The sequence below is a fragment of the Scylla paramamosain genome, chromosome 2 (genome assembly GCF_035594125.1).
Source record: "Scylla paramamosain isolate STU-SP2022 chromosome 2, ASM3559412v1, whole genome shotgun sequence".
Taxonomy (NCBI): domain Eukaryota; kingdom Metazoa; phylum Arthropoda; class Malacostraca; order Decapoda; family Portunidae; genus Scylla; species Scylla paramamosain.
Window position 1 is genome coordinate 37288911 of NC_087152.1, and position 18527 is coordinate 37307437.

Here is an 18527-nt window from a genome sequence, read left to right on the forward strand (position 1 = left end):
TATATTGATGAAAGACTTGTTGATAAAAACGATCACTTGACCATTATTTGTAAACACCCCAGGCAACAGAGTGTCAGTAGAACCTTCAATTACCGTCCTGGAACTCACCAGCAGGAACACCTGAGAGTCGTCCTGAGTGTCCGGCACCGCCTTCAGGCACAGATTGAGAAGCACGATGACGACGGTGATGGTGCCGAGGACAGCCAGCCACACAGTCGCCGTGAAGGGGTACAGCAGCCCATGCCACTGCGGCGCTGGCTCCGGCACTGCCAGCAGGAACACGTAGCTTTCTACGTGGTAGGGATACGATACTTCAAAATCAGCGAAGATTTCTTGAGTCATCTGGAACACATTTATAACAAGGTCCTTGTTGTTGTAGGCCAGGTCGCCCAGCATACCCGTCCACTGGCCCTCCTCCCACGATCCCCACTTGTGGTCCTCCGGCTCCATCTGCACATCGTACGAGAAGTTGAGGTGCGCGGCGATCAAGTCCAGCATGTCCAGGCTGGAGCCTATACAGAGGCCGTGTTCGGGGTACAGGAAGGGGAAGTCGTCACACCAGGATCCAAGCTGCAGCACCGCCCCGTGAAGGGTGTGAAAGCGCTCTGGAAAGAAATCCTGTTTTCTTCTGAACCTGCCTCTGCTCCATTGGCCTAAGGAATATTTCACCGCGGATCGCCCTTTCATCGGCAAACTTGAGAAAACCATAAATCTGGTGCGTTGTGTTCTGTTGTCTGGCTCCACCAGCGCCAAGTGCTGACTTCGCTGGAATATCTCATCGGCGAGAAGCGCTGTACTATTCACACTGGAATTTAGACTCATTAGTAACATAAAATCTGGATTCCATTTAGTATCAAGAGTTTTCATGAAGGGAACTACGCTCGCAGTGAAGACCAGTAAGGCAGTGAAGTGACTTCCTCGAACAAGATGACTTGGGGTCTTTTGGAAAAAGTGGCTTGAATTATCGCTGGATAATAATAATACACTGCCACTACTATCCGTTGCTGTCTTGACTTCCAGCTCGTCCTCAGCGCCGGCATCGAGAATCAGTAGCAGGTCTTCCCCGGCAAAGGCGTCCTGGACTAGGCTTTCGAAAACTTCCCGTGCATCTTGTGTTTGGCCAGCCGGTAGCAGAATGGCAGCGTAGAACAACCTGTGAAGAAATGTTTAGATCACTGACCTGGAATTAGTATACCTTCATTCAAGAACAAGCATCATATGAACAAGAAATAACGGGCTGAAGTTTGAAAAGGTTAGATTTAAGAAAGTGACAGGAACGAACTGATTCTCAAATAGAGTGACTGATGAATAGAATAGACTCAGTAGACCAGGTTGTTAGTGTTGAATCATTACAGAGCTTTAAAAGAAGATTAGACAAATTTATGGATGGTGATGATAGGTGGAAATAGGTAAGCATGTTTCATACTTGTACACGTGATAGCTTCCTTGCAGCTTCTCTTATTTCCTTATGTTCATGTATTCTTGATAAAAAGGGAGAAATTGACACATAGCTTACCACGAGCCGCAGATGTGGCGACCTGACACCTGCATGTCGCTCTGCTGTCATTCGAATGTGGACAGGAGCGCGGCAGTCTCCAGGATTAACTTCTCTGAGACAAACCTGCGCTAGGAACTGAACACAAGTGCGCAGTGGCCAGGAGAAAGAAATAAAAGAAGAGCAAGGAGGAGAATGGCTTATTTATTAGCTAACACTCGTACATTTTTCACCATAACATAATGCACAGCTACGCGCAAATGAAGCAGGAGCGGAGAACAGAAACAAGTTATATGAATCTACTACAATTATAGTTGTAAAGTAAGATTGATAAAAGACACACACACACACACACACACACACACACACACACACACACACAGATTTTCGTATTGTATTTCTTTGTACTAACAGATAACTCTCTCTCTCTCTCTCTCTCTCTCTCTCTCTCTCTCTCTCTCTCTCTCTCTCTCTCTCTCTCTCTCTCTCTAATAGTTCCCAAGCATAATGAAAGATCAGATATTGCTCTTCAGATGAAGCCTGACTATTTGATGCGCTCAATTATGAGACGAGTGCTGGCGGCGTGCTCTCACTCACTGCTCTGCCCTCATACCTGGGGGAGGAAAGAGACGGAAAAGTGTAGCCTGGGACGGGAATTAGCTCATTTTATTTACTGTGAAGTCCATTATCGAAGAAAAGTAAATATCAAAGTTTTTTCACCTTTTCCAGACTAATAAGGTTAACCCTTTTCCCTTTTATACACTAAAAGGCTTAGAACCCTTTCACATACTCTTATATTCGTATATTAAGCTTACCAATGTTTTTCTAACGTTGGGATCTCGGCTGCTGACTTTGACATGCTATAGGAAAGATTTCTTGTTTGTTCCTTCCATCAGCGTCTTTAAGCAATCTACTCGTCATTGCATTTATCTTCATATCGTCCTTTCTGCACATACACACACACAGCGCCACCGCACCGCCCACCACCGGGACCCAAGACTCCCCCACCTGCGGGCTGGTGCCCGCTTTGTGTATTATGTACATTCATGTATATTTTTTCTTTTGTGCAATATGTATATATGTATATGTTGACATAATACTCAATAAACCTTTAATAATAATACACACACACACACACACACACACACACACACACACACGGTGCGGTAGCGTTGAGAAAGAGCCGCTTTACCTATCTGCTGCTTCTCCAATAAATCTCAGGCAATTGTTTTTTTTTTTTATAGCACTGGAAAAATATGAACTCTGTTGTAATGAAGGAGGTATGGATCTTGTATGCAGATGTTTCTTGCTGCCTTCCGTGGCGAGCAAATCTGTGCAGCCTTGCTCCGTGGACCATATTCTGAAACACCTCTGCGCTTCCCTTTCAATGTCTGTCTAACATACACAAGTTATTTTGTAAACTTTGCTTATGGCACACACACACACACAAAAAAAAAAAACTTTAGACTAACGTGCCAGTAGACCTGGGCTGTTCTCATAATATATAGCTATAAGTCTTCATTCACTATGACCGCCTAAATCAGGTGAGTCTGCTAGATGAGTACGTAAAGTTTCGCATGTAGGTCATTTCTACTGTTCCCGTATACAGATAAGTACAACTGAATAACTCAGTGATACAAAACGATACAACATGCATGCATTTTCATTACCAAGCATGCTTCTTGCTTACTTGTGTTCTTAACACGAAATTTGCTAAAAATAAAAAGATAAATAAAAAAAATACGACTTGCTCTGTTTTAGTATGTATCTTAGTTTTTTTTATTTTTTTTTAATTTTTTATCCACATCATAGTAATAATAAAAACTGCATTCATCATTAAAAAGGGCCGGCTTCAACACATTTCCTGCCATTTTCAGCAGGATGAGAGGGATTACAACTGACTGTAATGTAATGTCAGAAAACAATCAAACAAACCAAACAGTGAGTAGTACTAGCTCAGGGAGTGAGAAAACGCAAACCTAGCAGCATGTGTTGGCAGCTGTGGAACTGCTGCAGGAGGGACTGCTGTAGTGGTAGACGAGTACCCACGTCACTGATACTAGAGCATGCATATGAAAGTTACCGACCTGGACACGCCCAACCAGTCACTTCGAAAGGTCAAATGGTATTTCACTGCCTTTCACTTCACAGGTCGTGAAAAGACTAGCTGGAACCTGCTCGCTGATTAGATGCCTCTTGCTGCCGCTCTTAGACCATATAGATAACTTACCATAAATCTCTAACCAAACTTTAAGTAAATACAATTCAGTTAAACAATAAGGACGTATGAGATAGACTACTCGTACACACACACACACACACACACACACACCCACACACAGACAGAGAGTCCTGAGTGCAAGATGGTGCCAGTTCCAGTGTTGTGTCATGAGATTGTGACACACACACACACACTAACACACTTAACACACACACACACACCCCAGCCCAGCATCCAGCTCTGTAGTGTTGGCAGGGCGTCCTTCACCTGTCTACTGGCCCTTCAATAGGCCCCAGGTAACTGTTCTGGGAGAGTAATAAGGAATCTTGAACCCTTTTTCACGTCTACAACAGAAGTCACTCAACTGTAAATACTGTCCTATCTTGCCATGCACACAAATACAAGTGAAATACTCGGTGCCTCTTACAGTTATACTAATATATGTTTTTTTTTATTTCTTTCTTTTTTTATGGTGGCCTGTTTACTGCCTAAGCTTTTCTTCCATTGTTTTTCTGTATAATTTTACTTTTTTTCCTGAACTTATGTTATTTACTATTCGTTTAAGATTACTTAAATTTAGTGGTTCATATTTTCAAATAAGAATTATGTACAAGTATGCTTAGTGTGTGGTTGGGTGTGCATGATTTGGCAAGACGCTGCTTGGGTACACAAGACGCCTCAGATGGGATACACCTAGCCGAGAACCACACAGCGTATGGACATTAAAGTTACGTGGTTGGTAGTGTTTGAGGTGAGGTTTGAACTGGCATCATTAATTATGGGAGAAAATGCTTGTTAATCTATAAGGAGTTTATTATGTGATGTTAAGGCAGGGGAGACAGTATTATTATGTAAATACACCTGTCTCACGGCAAATAAATAAATAAATAAAAGATAACATTGTTCTCATTGAAGTACATAGGTCATATACATGACAGTGGTGTATATCTTTACTGCCGCAAATTGTCTGTTCCTGAGATATTAATTTTCATCAAATTTATCGTTAATGTATGTTAGGTTTGGTTAGGTTTAATTAGGTTTGGTTAGGTTAGGTTTAGTTAGGTTAGGTTTAATTAGGTTTGGCAAGGTTTGGTTAGGTTAGGTTTAGCAAAATTTTGTTAAGTTCGGTTTAGTTAGGTTAAGTATAGGTTAGCATTAGTTAAGCTCCGTGTTTTCATTCTCATGCATGAAGACAAAAACTACATTTTTCTAGTAGATTTTGGTGTTATTTGGATGAAGCTCTGCTTGTTTTCATCATAAATCATTGGTTTATGTGTGTGTGGCAGGGTATAAAAAACTATTGATTTGTGGTAGAAATGGTTACTATATTCATTCAAAGCACATCAAAATGTACCAGAAAAATGTAGTTTTGTCTGAAAATATTAGATGGCATACTTGTATAAATTTACCAGGGAGATTTGATGGGTCTGGTGAGTTGTTTGTGTGGAAGTTCATCTGTCTCACCTTGCTGAGCAAAGCTTATATTCTGCCAAGATTTTGGATTCATTCAAAGCACACTGAAATTAGCAGAAAAGACAGTTCCGACCACAAGTGTGAGACGAGGATAACTCTAGCTATTTACTTTGTGACAGAATGACAAACAGGACTATAAAGTTACTTATGTAAGTTTTGACACTGGTCATTGCTATAATATGGAGCACAAAGTGTAGATTTTTACTGTTTACTTTGTTTATTATGATCAATATTATGGGAATAGTGATTTTGCTTTCCTAAAGAAATGTGCAGTAAAAATGTAAAATTTGGGGAATAAAAAGTGAAAACCAGAGAGATAAGGCTTTGATATAATAATACAAAGAGATTTTCTACATTTTGAGTAAGTAATAATACCTGCTTGTTTGTTTCAGGAAAACACAAATTGGAAGATGAGATGACACACAGGAAAACAGATCTTCGACCGACACGTGAGTTGCATCATAGAATTTTATTTCTTTTAATATTACACAACATCAGCACGGATATCTATATCAACACTGCTATCAAAAATAGCATTTTTATAATGATCATGTGTATTATGATGTGAAGTGTGGTAACCAAAATTAAATCTTTTCATTTATTTGTGCTTTACATATATATGTCACAGACTTTTTACTTTCTTGAAGAATAGTCCTTATTCATGTATCATTTGTCATGAGAAAAGTGCTGTGCATGATGGAAGTAAGTGCAGAATGTTACTTTTGTCTGTGACTATGCCAGACTCCTATAGAAAGGAATTGGGCCTTACAAGTTGGAAATGTAGGTTATAATTTCCTGATGTTATATGAAGAAATTGTTTAATGTACTTTATGGTGATTACAGCATAACTTGCTATCTAAATGAATAGTTGTACCAGAGGTCATTTGTTCATTACTGCAAGTTCCCCTCTTTATTGCTTCCAGTTCATAACATGATGGCAAAAATCTTTTCATAGCGCTTGTTGATCACGAGCCTGAAAATAATGTCTTTCATGACTAATTCCCATCTTTACTGCACTCAGTTCATAGTTAAGTTACACCAGGCTTTTCATGCCACTTACTAATCACTCATGAACCCTTGTATTCTGGTATTCAAAAATACAAACTGGGATATTAATTTATCTTCATGTAGCCTCGTTTCTTGTCACTTGGAAATATCATCACTTAACTTAGGTGAAGAACATCTGAAGCACAGTTCCTTTGAGGATGTACAACCCCTCTACTTCCACATTCATCACTTAGCATTGCCAATGTGTGAATCATCTGCTGTGAACCACCTGCTTCATTGCATATCCAAAACAAATCCCACCAATCCCTCCCTCACCCTCCTTATTCATACTGACTGAGATGTGTCTCAGGCAAGAGTCAAATTAGTGGTTCACAGCAGGCAACTCACATATTGGCAATGGTAAGTGATGAATGTGGAAGTGGAGGGGACAGTACCTCTTTCATGAGGCTGCACAACTGTCTTTGCTACCTGCCAACAAGACAGACTTAGCTTAAGTAAGGCTGTAACATCTGTCATGATGTCTCCTTTTGATTCTCCTTTGAATCAGAATCATAGAATCAAAGCATGAGGGAACAGGAAGGAAGGTGAGTGGAAAGGAGAGGAAGGGATATGTTTGTATGTTCTCCTGTAATACTTTTCTCTCTGCAGTGCCACTCATTCTTTGCTTGTTTCATTATACAGTAAGCGGATGTAACAAAGTTTTTGGGAAGGCCATTTAGTTGTATTTGAAAATTCTATCTTATCACTGTTTGTTATAGGAGAGTCTTTCAGTGAACTCGAGTTGTTACTCACATATAAAGGAGTCATTTGATTATATGTATTCACAGTGATCACTACTTTTACTGACCTTCTACTGCATTTAGTGAAGGGTAATTCACTGCATGCTGGAGTCATTTGGGAGGCTCTGAGGATTCACTAGTTTTGTCTGATATAATGATCAAAAGTTTCTCAAATGCAGGGCATGCTCAGTTGGTTTAAAGTATTTGTTGTATTTGATATTTGCTGTATTAAGGGTTAACTATATCTTGTTATTTTATATTTCAATGTGTTTTGATGCTTCTTCCTCAGAATTCCCTTAAAGCAGTGGCTGTGGCTTTCATGCATCTCACACTCCCACCTGTTGGTCCATTAATTAGCTTGTGCTCACTTTCACTGTGTTGAGCACTTTTTTTTTAATAACAAGTCCACTGATCCATTGACACTCTTATCTGTTATCAAGTTTTCTGAGATCACCAGTAGATCAGAGGACTTATGATGTCAGCAAATGAAAGGGACTCAAGTATCAACATATTAGAGAACTTAGGACCATCACCAGATCAGAGGACTTAGGATTGTTAATAGAATAAAGGACTTGGGGTTCTTAACAGATCAGAGGACTTAGGCCCTTATTCAGAAATGCTTTTCTCTCTCTTCATGACTATTTTCTAAGGCCACAGAAATTATTTGTAGGGTTCTCAAGAGTGTTTCTCCAGTAAATAATGTGGAAATTTTATTCTGTCACTAGAACACACAATTAAAAACCTGTGTCATTTCAACTAGAGGCATTTAAATGTAGTGGAGGGATGGCACTGAAGTGTTTCAGAATATGGTCCTTAGAATTGGTGGGAAACTCAGTGAAAGTGAGTCTGGCAGGTTAGTTGACCATAACTTTACTAAAGTACATGTGTGGACAGTTAGTTTCATGATTCTGTACTCTTTATTGTTTTTACATCTCACATGTTCAAGAAACCAAAACTTTACCACTTTAGTGTATACAGGGTATAATAAGAGTTATGTCAGATAGTATTAGATGTAAAATGACATCTCAGTCTGAGTACAGTAATCTACAAACACTTATTGTTTCAGTAATCATTGTGGAATGAAATTGATTAACTTTGAATATCGTTTATGTACTTATGTTCACCAGCCTGAACACCTCCACTGCAAAAGCTGTACACAAACACTATATACATACATTCATAGTGCATACAGTGGGCTACTTGACTTACATTCTTAAGAGAGTAGAACAAAACTTGCTAATCCCCAAACCACTTGTTCTAAGGCAACCTACCTGAATTTTAAAAAGGAACTGGAACTTTTGCATATTGACTTTTTTCACTTTTCATTTATATTGTACAATTAATGATACACACTAATATAATGTTTTTATATTAACATTATACTCATAAGCCTTGGACAACAAATTGAATGCTTTAAATAAAGTTTATTGAGTGAAGAAGTTGTGTGTTGGGGATGCATCTCCTTACCAAGAGCTTTCTTTGCTGCCACCACCACTATCACCATTTTCCTCCACACCTAGAAGTACTTTAACTTCCCTCAGCAACTCATTCCTCTTATATTGTATCAGCTTGTTGTTACCAAATTCAGTAAAAACTTTTGTGGACTTTGTGCCCTTTGAGGCAGTATGCTACCACCACCAATACTTTCCTTCCTGTCAGCCACAGAATGCATGAGGTTTCAGGACAGTAAGGGAACTGGGAAAAGATGGTCACTATTGCTTGTGGGTACTGCTGTGAACTGGACAAAACAAATTAAAAAGATCTTTTAGATTTCTTTGGCAGGGCAATAACATGTACAGTGTATGCCCATGAGCTGGCAGCTACTCACTAAATGAAAAATAAAAAATGCAAGCCATCACCCCCCCAGCCATCAATGCACAATAAACTGCAGCTCCATGCCTTTCTTTGCCAGTTACACAATTCAGGACTGCTTTAACCTGCTGCTAGTCTGCAGTCATCAATTAAATATACTAGTCATGGGGACCCTCTATCATTCAAATGAATTCAAATTTTGTTGTGATAAAGCATTAAGATTGCAGTTGTGGATTAAAGTCCAAGTACTTGTGTGATCAACTCTTGAAAGATGTAATTGTTATATTATTATCAGTACCACTGTAGGGCATGAAATTTCAGACAGTGACACTGAAGTAGAAATCTTTTATTTTGTTTGACAATAATCTTTTACCACTTAGGTAACTTAGAATTGTTACTTCATATTGTAATGTGTAGTTGATCAACTAAAAAATCCTGTGCATTCATGCTGTCAAATTCTTTGAACATTTTGAACACTAAAGAAAATCAGTGACCATTCAATAATTGTTAAACATAGTCATTATTGGTTCTGTCATGTCATACATGCTTTGCGTATGCCAAAGTTAAAATGCATTTGCCATTTGTGGTCCAGCAACATAAAAGATTACAGGATTTCTTTACCAATTGCAGAAGTTACTTTCCTGGTAATATTTCATACTTTGCTGATAAGGTCTGTACTGTATGAGAGAGAAGAAAGCCAAAATTGGAAATGTTGGTACGAGGCTGAAATGGAATCGGGTTTCAGTTGTATTATACGTTGGTAAAATAATGAGAATAGTCAAAATATGATATACCTGTGCTCCAATAAGGTAGTTAACAAAATATCTCAACAAAAGCTTGTGAACAAGGGTAAGGTACATGGAGTGGATGGAAAAGTTTTAAGCTGGATAAAGTCATGGTTATGTGACAAGTGACAGTTACAAATAATGGCTCTAAATCTTAATAGAGACAAGTAATTAGAAGGATGCCACATGGGTCAGTTTTAGGACCATTATTGTAATATATATTATTAATATATATTAATGATCTAGGACTAGTACTGATAGTAGTATATTTGCAGGTAGCATGAATATAGACAGGTTAATCAGGTCAGGTTCTGGTGCAGTTCCCTGGCAGATAGACTTATATGAGATGAATTAAATGGACAGGTAGATGGCAAATGCAATATAATTTTAATAAATGTAAAATACTTAGCATAGGTAGAGGAAATTCACATATACAGTGCATAATAGGTACACAATAAATAACAAGGCTCTAGTAAGATCAGAGAATGAAAAAATTATGAGTTGTATATAATTGGCTTTGATTGCTGACAGAGAAACCAATGCATTAAGGCCATAAATAAAGCAAATTGTGTATTTAGGAGTGTAAAAGTTGAAGTTTATATTTGCCACTAGCCAGATCTCATCTAGATTATGCTGTTCAGTTCTGGTCCCCATATAGGTCTGTCAGAATCAGTACAGAAGAAAATAACTAAAAAAGATACAAGGGAAGATAAGTATTCCTTACAAAATGAGCTTGAACCTTTCAAATTTACATTCCTTAGATGGGCATAGGCTAAGGGAAGATCAGATAGAGGTTTTGAGGTGGTATAAGGGATGTAATAAAGGAGACAAGAAAAATCCTTAGGATCAGTAATCAGGATAGGACAAGAAATGACAAGTTTAATCTTAATTAAGTTAGGTTTAAAAATGAGATTTGAAGGAAATGGTTCTTGAATAGAGTGGTAGATGAATGGACTAAACTTGGTGATCAGGTTGTTAGTGCCTAGTCATTAGGGAAATTTAAAAAAAAGATAAGATAAAATTTATAGATGAGGATGATGGGTGGAAATAATAGATCCCATGTATAGGCCTGATAGTTTCTTTCAACTTCCTTTATTTTATGTTTTTATGTTCATATCTAAGAACAGTGTTACGTCAATGTGGTGAGATGGATAGAGAGATGAGAGGGGGTGTGAAAGGTGGGGTGTATCATAGGATCACTTCAAAGAGACAAGGGGAAGAATGTGTCTGTGGATGTAAAGAGAGACTGAAGGAGTAATATTCTGCTTCCAACAGTGAAGTTTGGGTTAGAGATCTGAACATAATAAGGCACAACAACCAAGAGTACATGCTGTGGAAGTGAGTTATGTGAGAGGGATGTGTAAAGTGAGAAAAAGAGGAAGTGGAAGCACCCATTAAAATAAACAGCTATCAAAAACAGATTAGGCAAGCACTTAGACTTCAGTATGGAACTAAAATAATCATGTATTACCATAATGAAACGGAAATTCATCGGTATTATTATTTTTTTATAGTTGTTATTATTATTTATTCATTTATTTGCTTATCTGTTTATTTATTTATTTTTGTTTTTGATGATGTGGCACTGCTTGTTTCAGCAAGATAGTACATAGTTCCAATTGTAATAGCTCTTGTATCTATCTTATGAATACTGCCTCCTTTCTGCCACTCATGGGTGAATGGAGAGGAGCCTTTGTCATTACAATCCTGCATCTCTTGTATCAGATTAGACTATGTAGCTTATCACTCAGCCTTGCAAGAGCCAGCAGGTGTGCAGAATTTGCTCTTCATTTGTGTTCCTTTGTGAGATTACTAGTTCCTTTGTTCCTTCCCTTATTGTCACCTCTTAGAAAAAAATTAAAAAATGCAATATATTGGTTTAATTCAAACACTAATTCTACAGTCTCATAAGTTTCAAATTCCTCAATGAATCTCTAGAAAACACTTCACTGCTGCTGGACTGGGAGTCTTTTCACTTTAGAATATGCAGGCCAGGGAAAGACGTGTACAGCATGAGAGGTGTGGTATTTCAAGGCCCATGTTTTCAAACGCACTCAGAGTGAGGGAAAACAGCTCGTTTGTCAAAAGTAGTATGATAAGATAAGGTAAGATGCCGAAACGTATGAGATAATAGTTCCAGATTCATAACTTTATTCACAACAAGACGTAGTAGTAGACGTACTGAATGGAAGAGAGAAAAATGAGAATGAGATTAAAAACTAATTGTACTAATATTAAGAAAGGCAGATTTCTTGATATGACAAATTAGCGGAGCTTGAAGAAATTGTAATAGTCAGTATTTTACGATTCTTTTCATCAATTGGTGCTGTTAGTAAGACTTGAAAAAAATAAAAATCAGCATTAAGTTTATGAGCCATTCATGTACGAAGGCTGATTCCTCAATGTTAGAATCCGAAATGGACGAGAGAGAGAGAGAGAGAGAGAGAGAGAGAGAGAGAGAGAGAGAGAGAGAGAGAGAGAGAGATGCATTAAACATATACGTATTTACACTTGGTCCCTTTGCTTCAGGGGCTGGAAGGCCTTACATGTCTTACAAGGGATTATTACACGTGCTGGGCATTACTGTGTTGTAATCGAAAGCAATAACTTGCACCTGTGTAATCATTGAGATTTTAACACACACACACACACACACACACACACACACACACACACACACACACATATATAAATAAATATATATATATATATATATATATATATATATATATATATATATATATATATATATATATATATATATATATATATATATATATATATATATATATATATATATATATATATATATATCAGTGAATACGTGTGTGTACAGTATATTAGTAAACTACGTATACGCCGAGGTACGGTGTAAAAGGTCTTTAAGGAAAATAACAGAAAACGAGGGTTTCAGGCAGGTAATGGCGTACCAATTCGCTCATCCTCTTGAAGTAGCATCTCTCTCTCTCTCTCTCTCTCTCTCTCTCTCTCTCTCTCTCTCTCTCTCTCTCTCTCTCTCTCTCTCTCTCTCTCTCTTCCATTTCGGATTTTGACATTGAGGAATCAGGTACAAGACCCCTGCGTGTTAAGAGATGAGAACTGAAGATCGACCCTCTCATGGATTTGTACCGGCGGCTTTATTATTCTGTACTGTTGAGGGGAGAGGGCAAGGGATGCTATATTTTGGCGTATCGCTATCCGTGTGTGTGTGTGTGTGTGTGTGTGTGTGTGTGTGTGTGTGTGTGTGTGTGTGTGTGTGTGTGTGAGATTATAAGTACACACTTTTTTACACAACCGTTTTACGTAGTACACACCTTTGACAACTGTTTACTTTTCCCAGTGTTGCATCCAGGGGTGTTGTCCTGTTATCTTTCCAAAATATGAAGCCCATTGAGAGAAATTCCCTTGCCTACGACTCTACCCAATCAGGCTTTTACTCTTTCTCTTATGCCAGCTGTTTAGTGCCTAGGAGTTCATTTGCGCCTAGGTATTATGTCTGCCTTCCTAATAAGGCTACGTAGTGTTATGATATACCGTTATTTTTTCATAATAGCAGTGACTGAATAAACAACACAGCTGGCCCACCTTGTCAGTACACAAAGGGCGGACAGGTCACGGCCAGGGGTGAGCCATAGCAGTCCTTCCCCTCTGGTCACCACATAAGATGCACAGCGCCCTCGTGTGATTCACAGGAGAGAGAAATTTATTCACATTGTCTCCTGATCCCTCGCCTCCTCCGGGAACATCCCTCAAGGTGACCACAGCAGTAGGGCCTCCATGTCTCCCTATCCAAGCATTCCCTTCTTGCTTGTTCAATCCGCTTACCCTCAGTTAAAAAATAAATACGTAAATAGACAAATAAATAAAATAATAAATAAACATAAAACAAAAGAAAAAAGAAAAAATAATAAAATAGCACAAATATACTTTTTTACCTTGGCCTCCCATCTTTCCTGTGGTCTTCCTCTCCCATTAACACCTTTAACTTCCCTCACATACACTTTCTTTACAAAATCTTCGCACTTCATTCTCTCAACATGGCCTCACCAACTCACTGTGTTCCTGTTCACCCATTCCACCACTCCATAATTTATACCACCAGCACCGGCGCTATCACCACATCTCTTTCACGCCATCCTTCAGTGTTCTCACCCCTCCCATACGCACAGTCCTCTCAGATCAATCCTTTCCACAACATGCACTCTTGATTGCTGTGCCCTTTTCCACGCCCTGGTCTCTGATCCATATGTTAGTATTGGCAGAATGCTATTCCTTCCTTTCTGTTTACATTGGCAGACACATTTCTCCCTTTCATGTCGTTTGCAAGTAATCCTGTGAAACGCCTGCCTTTCACAGTCTCTTATCTTTCCGTCCATGTCAGTGTTTTACACACACACACACACACACACACACACACACACACACACACACACACACACACACACACACACACACACACACACACACACACACACACACACACACACACGAAGTTTCCATTCACTTTCTGCTAGTAAAGTAGAAAAAGCAGATATCACAGACCACTCCTGCTCTTATAATGAAACTTCCAGCACTTTCTCGCGTACTTGCATCCCTACCAAAAAAATAATAAAAAATAAAAAAATAAAACAATTGTCCTCCTGCGCCTTTAGTTTTAAGGACATCGCAAATGGCTTCCTTGTCTTCCCTACCGTATGCTTTCTCTATGGTCATGAATGCTGCATACAACTCTTTATCCTTTCTTAAGAATTCTGCTATCACTAATTGCAAACTGTGATTCAAACAACCTTTCCTGAATCCTCCCTGTTCCTCATTGATCTTCACCTCCGTCACTTCCATCAGTCTCTCAGTCTCCCACAGACTTTTCCTTAAACAATAAGCAATCGTATTCCCTTTATAACTATTACACTCGTACCTACAACTCTTCCTACAACCTTTCCACAATTCATCAGGTACTTCCGCGTCACTCCTTTTCAGTTCACGTATCAGAAACAAAATCTACCACCAGTTCATATACCTGTTTTTTTTTTTTTTTTCCAGTTATTCTGTATATGCATGCACATTTGCTGTTCTTTATTCTAGCCATCGCTTTCTAGCTTCCTCCCTGCCAATTCCTGTCTGCGCAAACACATTTCCTCTACCTGCTTCCGTATCCATACTTGATTCTATTGCTTCCCTCACTGTTTCAGCATTCTTTTAATACTAAAGATGCCTTTTCCACGCACATTCCACTTCCTCCTCTTTCTTCATTGTCATATCTCCACGCTTTTTATCCCACCCCCTTTCTCTCTCTCTCTCTCTCTCTCTCTCTCTCTCTCTCTCTCTCTCTCTCTCTCTCTCTCTCTCTCTCTCTCTCTCTCTCTCTCTCTCTCTCTCTCTCAAAACTTCTTTCCTAAACAATTTCTCATTCTCGTTGAAGTTTTCACTCAGCTTCCTACCAAAGTTTTCATCTACTCTCCTTTTGCTTTCTCTTCTCAGTTTCTTCACTTTCCTACTCCAAGACTCGTACTCCTTTCTCATTTTAATTTCGTCCGCCTCATTCCCCTCCCCGCAATTTTTTTTTTTTTTCTGTATCTCACATCCTCCTCTTTTCGTTTACTTGTTCAGTCTCGCCTTGCACTTTACCGCTTTTTTTTTCTGTACTATACCACTTCTGCTGCTACTGAAGTCACTCTGCCTTTGAATACATTATAAACAACTCCTATATCTTTGATTTCTACCCAGTTACCGCTTTAGTTCCTTTTGATTTTTCCTCTAATTCCTCCTCATATTCCTCTTTTATGCTCCTTCGTGCCCTTCCACCCCCTCGTCCACCCGCCATTACTGTACTCTCCTGTTACCATTCCTACAATGCTCCCATCTATCACTCATTCCTACCGTACTCTCATCTATCTTTCGTTCCTACCGTACTTCCATTTATCTTGTTCCTACCATGCTCCTTTTCTCCTCTTAACTACCCCAAAATAGGAATCTGACCCTTCAAACATCCCTCACACTACCTTGTCATCCATCACGTCCTTCCCCAATCCCTCATCCGTGTTCACAGTGTCAGTAAGTGTATTTAGAGGAAAAGCAAATAGACAGCTAGACCGAAAGGCAGACAGTCTTCTTCTCAGATTCGAATAATTCTTCACACGGTGTGGCTTGATTGTAGAAATTAATATATATAAAATGTAGAACGTTCCTTTTATTATGGAGAGAGAGAGAGAGAGAGAGAGAGAGAGAGAGAGAGAGAGAGAGAGAGAATTATTTTTATTATCATCATCATCATCATCATCATCATCATCATCATCATCATCATCATCAACCTCATCATCATCATCATCATCATCATCATTGTTGACTTGTGAGGCGAGAGGAACGTCTTCACGTGGGTTATCTGCCACCTCCTCCCCTTCCCCCATGATCTGAACTCACCTGAGACCTCACTTGAGACTTCACCTCAATGAAGGCGCGGCAGAGAGAAATAGTGATGGAAGGGAGGAGGGGAGTCAGAAACAGTTGGCGAGTGAGAGTGAGGTGTTGGCAGGGAGCGAGAATGAGCTGATGAACGGGAAGAAGAGTCGAAAACTTTTACTCTGGAGGAGCTTACGAGTGACCGAAGAAGACGCCTTTACTGTACAGTCACTAAAGAACTGAAGAATTCTGTCTACTTTTTCTTTTTTCGGTATCCGTGTGTAAGGGATTATTTACTCAGTCTCCCGGCCCTCTCTGTTGTAGTATTTCTTGTAATTCATTCATTAATTACTCTTCCAGCCACGTTATGTGTTTTCATCTTTATTTCTACGTCTTTTATGAGTGGGAATCAGATCCCTGCAGAAAATATTAAGAAGTAAATACTCGGGCAGCTCAGAAAAATACATCATTAATCGGCCCCAGTGTTGAGTGTGGCATGTCAGGCTGTGATTCCTATGCCAGAAGTGACCACGCTATCACAGGCAGTGCACAGCGGATTATCTCAACTTCGAAGGCCAGTATCAACTTGCTGCTGATGTTATCGCTGATTATCTATCTGAATCATAGGGGCGTTTATTTATTGTGGCATCATCAAGGTTTGCCTTGTAGTTATTCACTAGTCCTCTCAGCGTGGCGTCATAGTCACGTGATGTGGTTTATCCGTATTGGGAAATTGTATTGACTGGTATTTGTGCTTGTTGAGAGTGTAGGAGCACGCAGGTGTGTGGATGACAGGTGCAGGTGTGTGGTAGGTAAGTAAATTTACTACCAGGTGGGCCGGTCGGCCTGGCCCTGGTCAGGCCAGCAGTGAAGCGCTTGTTGGCGGAGTGAGGCTCATGGTGTTCTGTCTTGGAAATCTTTACGAGTTGAATGCATTGATTTACCTATATAGTGACTCATAAAGCGAAACTTGTAAAATTGCATTCGTTAGAAGCGTATAAGATTAAAAGATGACGTGACAAGCATTTAAGGGACATAAGATATATAACAAGGATGATATTTATAGTCTAGAGGAAATCCTTAGGGATGAATAATCAGGATATTGCAAGAAGTACAGGATTCAAGCGCAGTAAAATTAAAAGGAATTAGGAAAAGGCTGGTTCTCTATTACAATGATGGATGACCGAAATATTTTCAGTTATCAGGTTGTTAGTGTAGTGTAGGGTTTCTAGGGAGCGGTGAAGGGAGATTATAAAAATTTGATAGGGACGAGAAGTGGATATGTATCTACATTCATAAAGAATTACGGGTCGTAATGAAACACCATGTACCAGCTCTCACTCACAAGTACTTTATGGGCGAGGTGGACAGGTGCAGTACTGTAAACCGTGTAACGTTCATTTAGAAACAAAATTCTTGAAGACCACGATTTTTTAATTTTGTTTCGACCTTCAGCTACTGTTTTGCCAAATCTCTCTCTCTTTTTTTTTTTTTTTTTTTTTTTTTTTTTTTTTTTAGCATTAATAACACCATTGAAGATGTAACAGCAGTTGATCGTGCTACTGAATTTCGTTAATCAAATTTGATTAAAAGGTTAATATTTGACATTCCATACTTTGTTTACCACAAAGAATCATTGGAGGTGGCGGCACGCGGTTACCATTAATCATCACTCCGGTATTTTATGCAAGTATGCCACGAACCATGACTGACAGGAACCGCCACGTGTCTGCTTGGCGGCTTCCTGGAGCTTCCCTTACCTATGTTTCTGTGATACACCAGCACCATCACCATGCAAAAAAGCTATGAATAAGGATTAAAAAAGCGGCGAAGTGGCATCTTCGTGTCTTAGGTGGAGTGGAGTGTGTTGGTGCTTACACAGGTGTGAGTCTTGCTGCTGGGTATGTTCATGAGAAATAGTGTTACGGTTCCACTTGTGGAGAGAGAGAGAGAGAGAGAGAGAGAGAGAGTGTGTGTGTGTGTGTGTGTGTGTGTGTGTGTGTGTGTGTGTGCTCCCCCCTTTCCTACTTAAATTAATTTATCATTTCACCCAGCCAAAGAAATACTTTTTTTTTTCTTTTAGCACAATCGTTGTACGTGAATGACAAATCAGTATCTTGCTCGAATAGCTTCAGCCACTTCTTAAATGCTTTGCTTGTTTTACTGGCCTAAAGAATTGTAATGCATCATCTTTTAAAAGGAAACGCGGCCACAAATACATTTCGCGAATTTACGAAGAAATAACTGTAGAAATATCGATCGGCTGTAGCGGTCTATTAATTAATGGATGCTCTTGTAGTAAAGCTTTGGTAAATTGTGGGAGTCCACACACTTGTGCTACTAAATTTACGACACATGTCCCACTTCTCCGCCATCAGCAATAGTTGGTGGTCCGCTGGCTGGGGATCATCCAGCCCACGCACCCTAACAGTGATGGGTGAGTGTTTATTGTGATGTGCACTGAAGAAAATGGAAAATAACGCGGAAAAACTATTGCCTTGTATAGCGGCAGACATGTTGAAATACAAATGAACGAAGAGTCATGTGGCGTTGCAGTG

At 39.3% G+C, this 18527-nt stretch overlaps 1 protein-coding gene across 4 annotated transcripts in view; it reads left to right on the forward strand.

The window, feature by feature from the left end:
• Positions 1-3858: 3858 nt before the first annotated feature.
• The window catches only part of LOC135114573 (polyamine-transporting ATPase 13A3-like), a 48565-nt gene continuing 33896 nt past the window's right edge, over positions 3859-18527 (forward strand). For 2 of the 4 annotated variants that reach the window (XM_064030404.1, XM_064030408.1), the window contains exon 1: positions 18310-18406. In XM_064030404.1, the coding sequence (XP_063886474.1) occupies positions 18325-18406 (82 nt within the window). In that variant the 5' untranslated portion in view covers positions 18310-18324. Of the gene's footprint in view, positions 4013-5581; positions 5639-16632; positions 16782-18309; positions 18407-18527 lie in introns of those variants that run through there. The other 2 variants (XM_064030406.1, XM_064030407.1) reach the window with 2 other exon arrangements.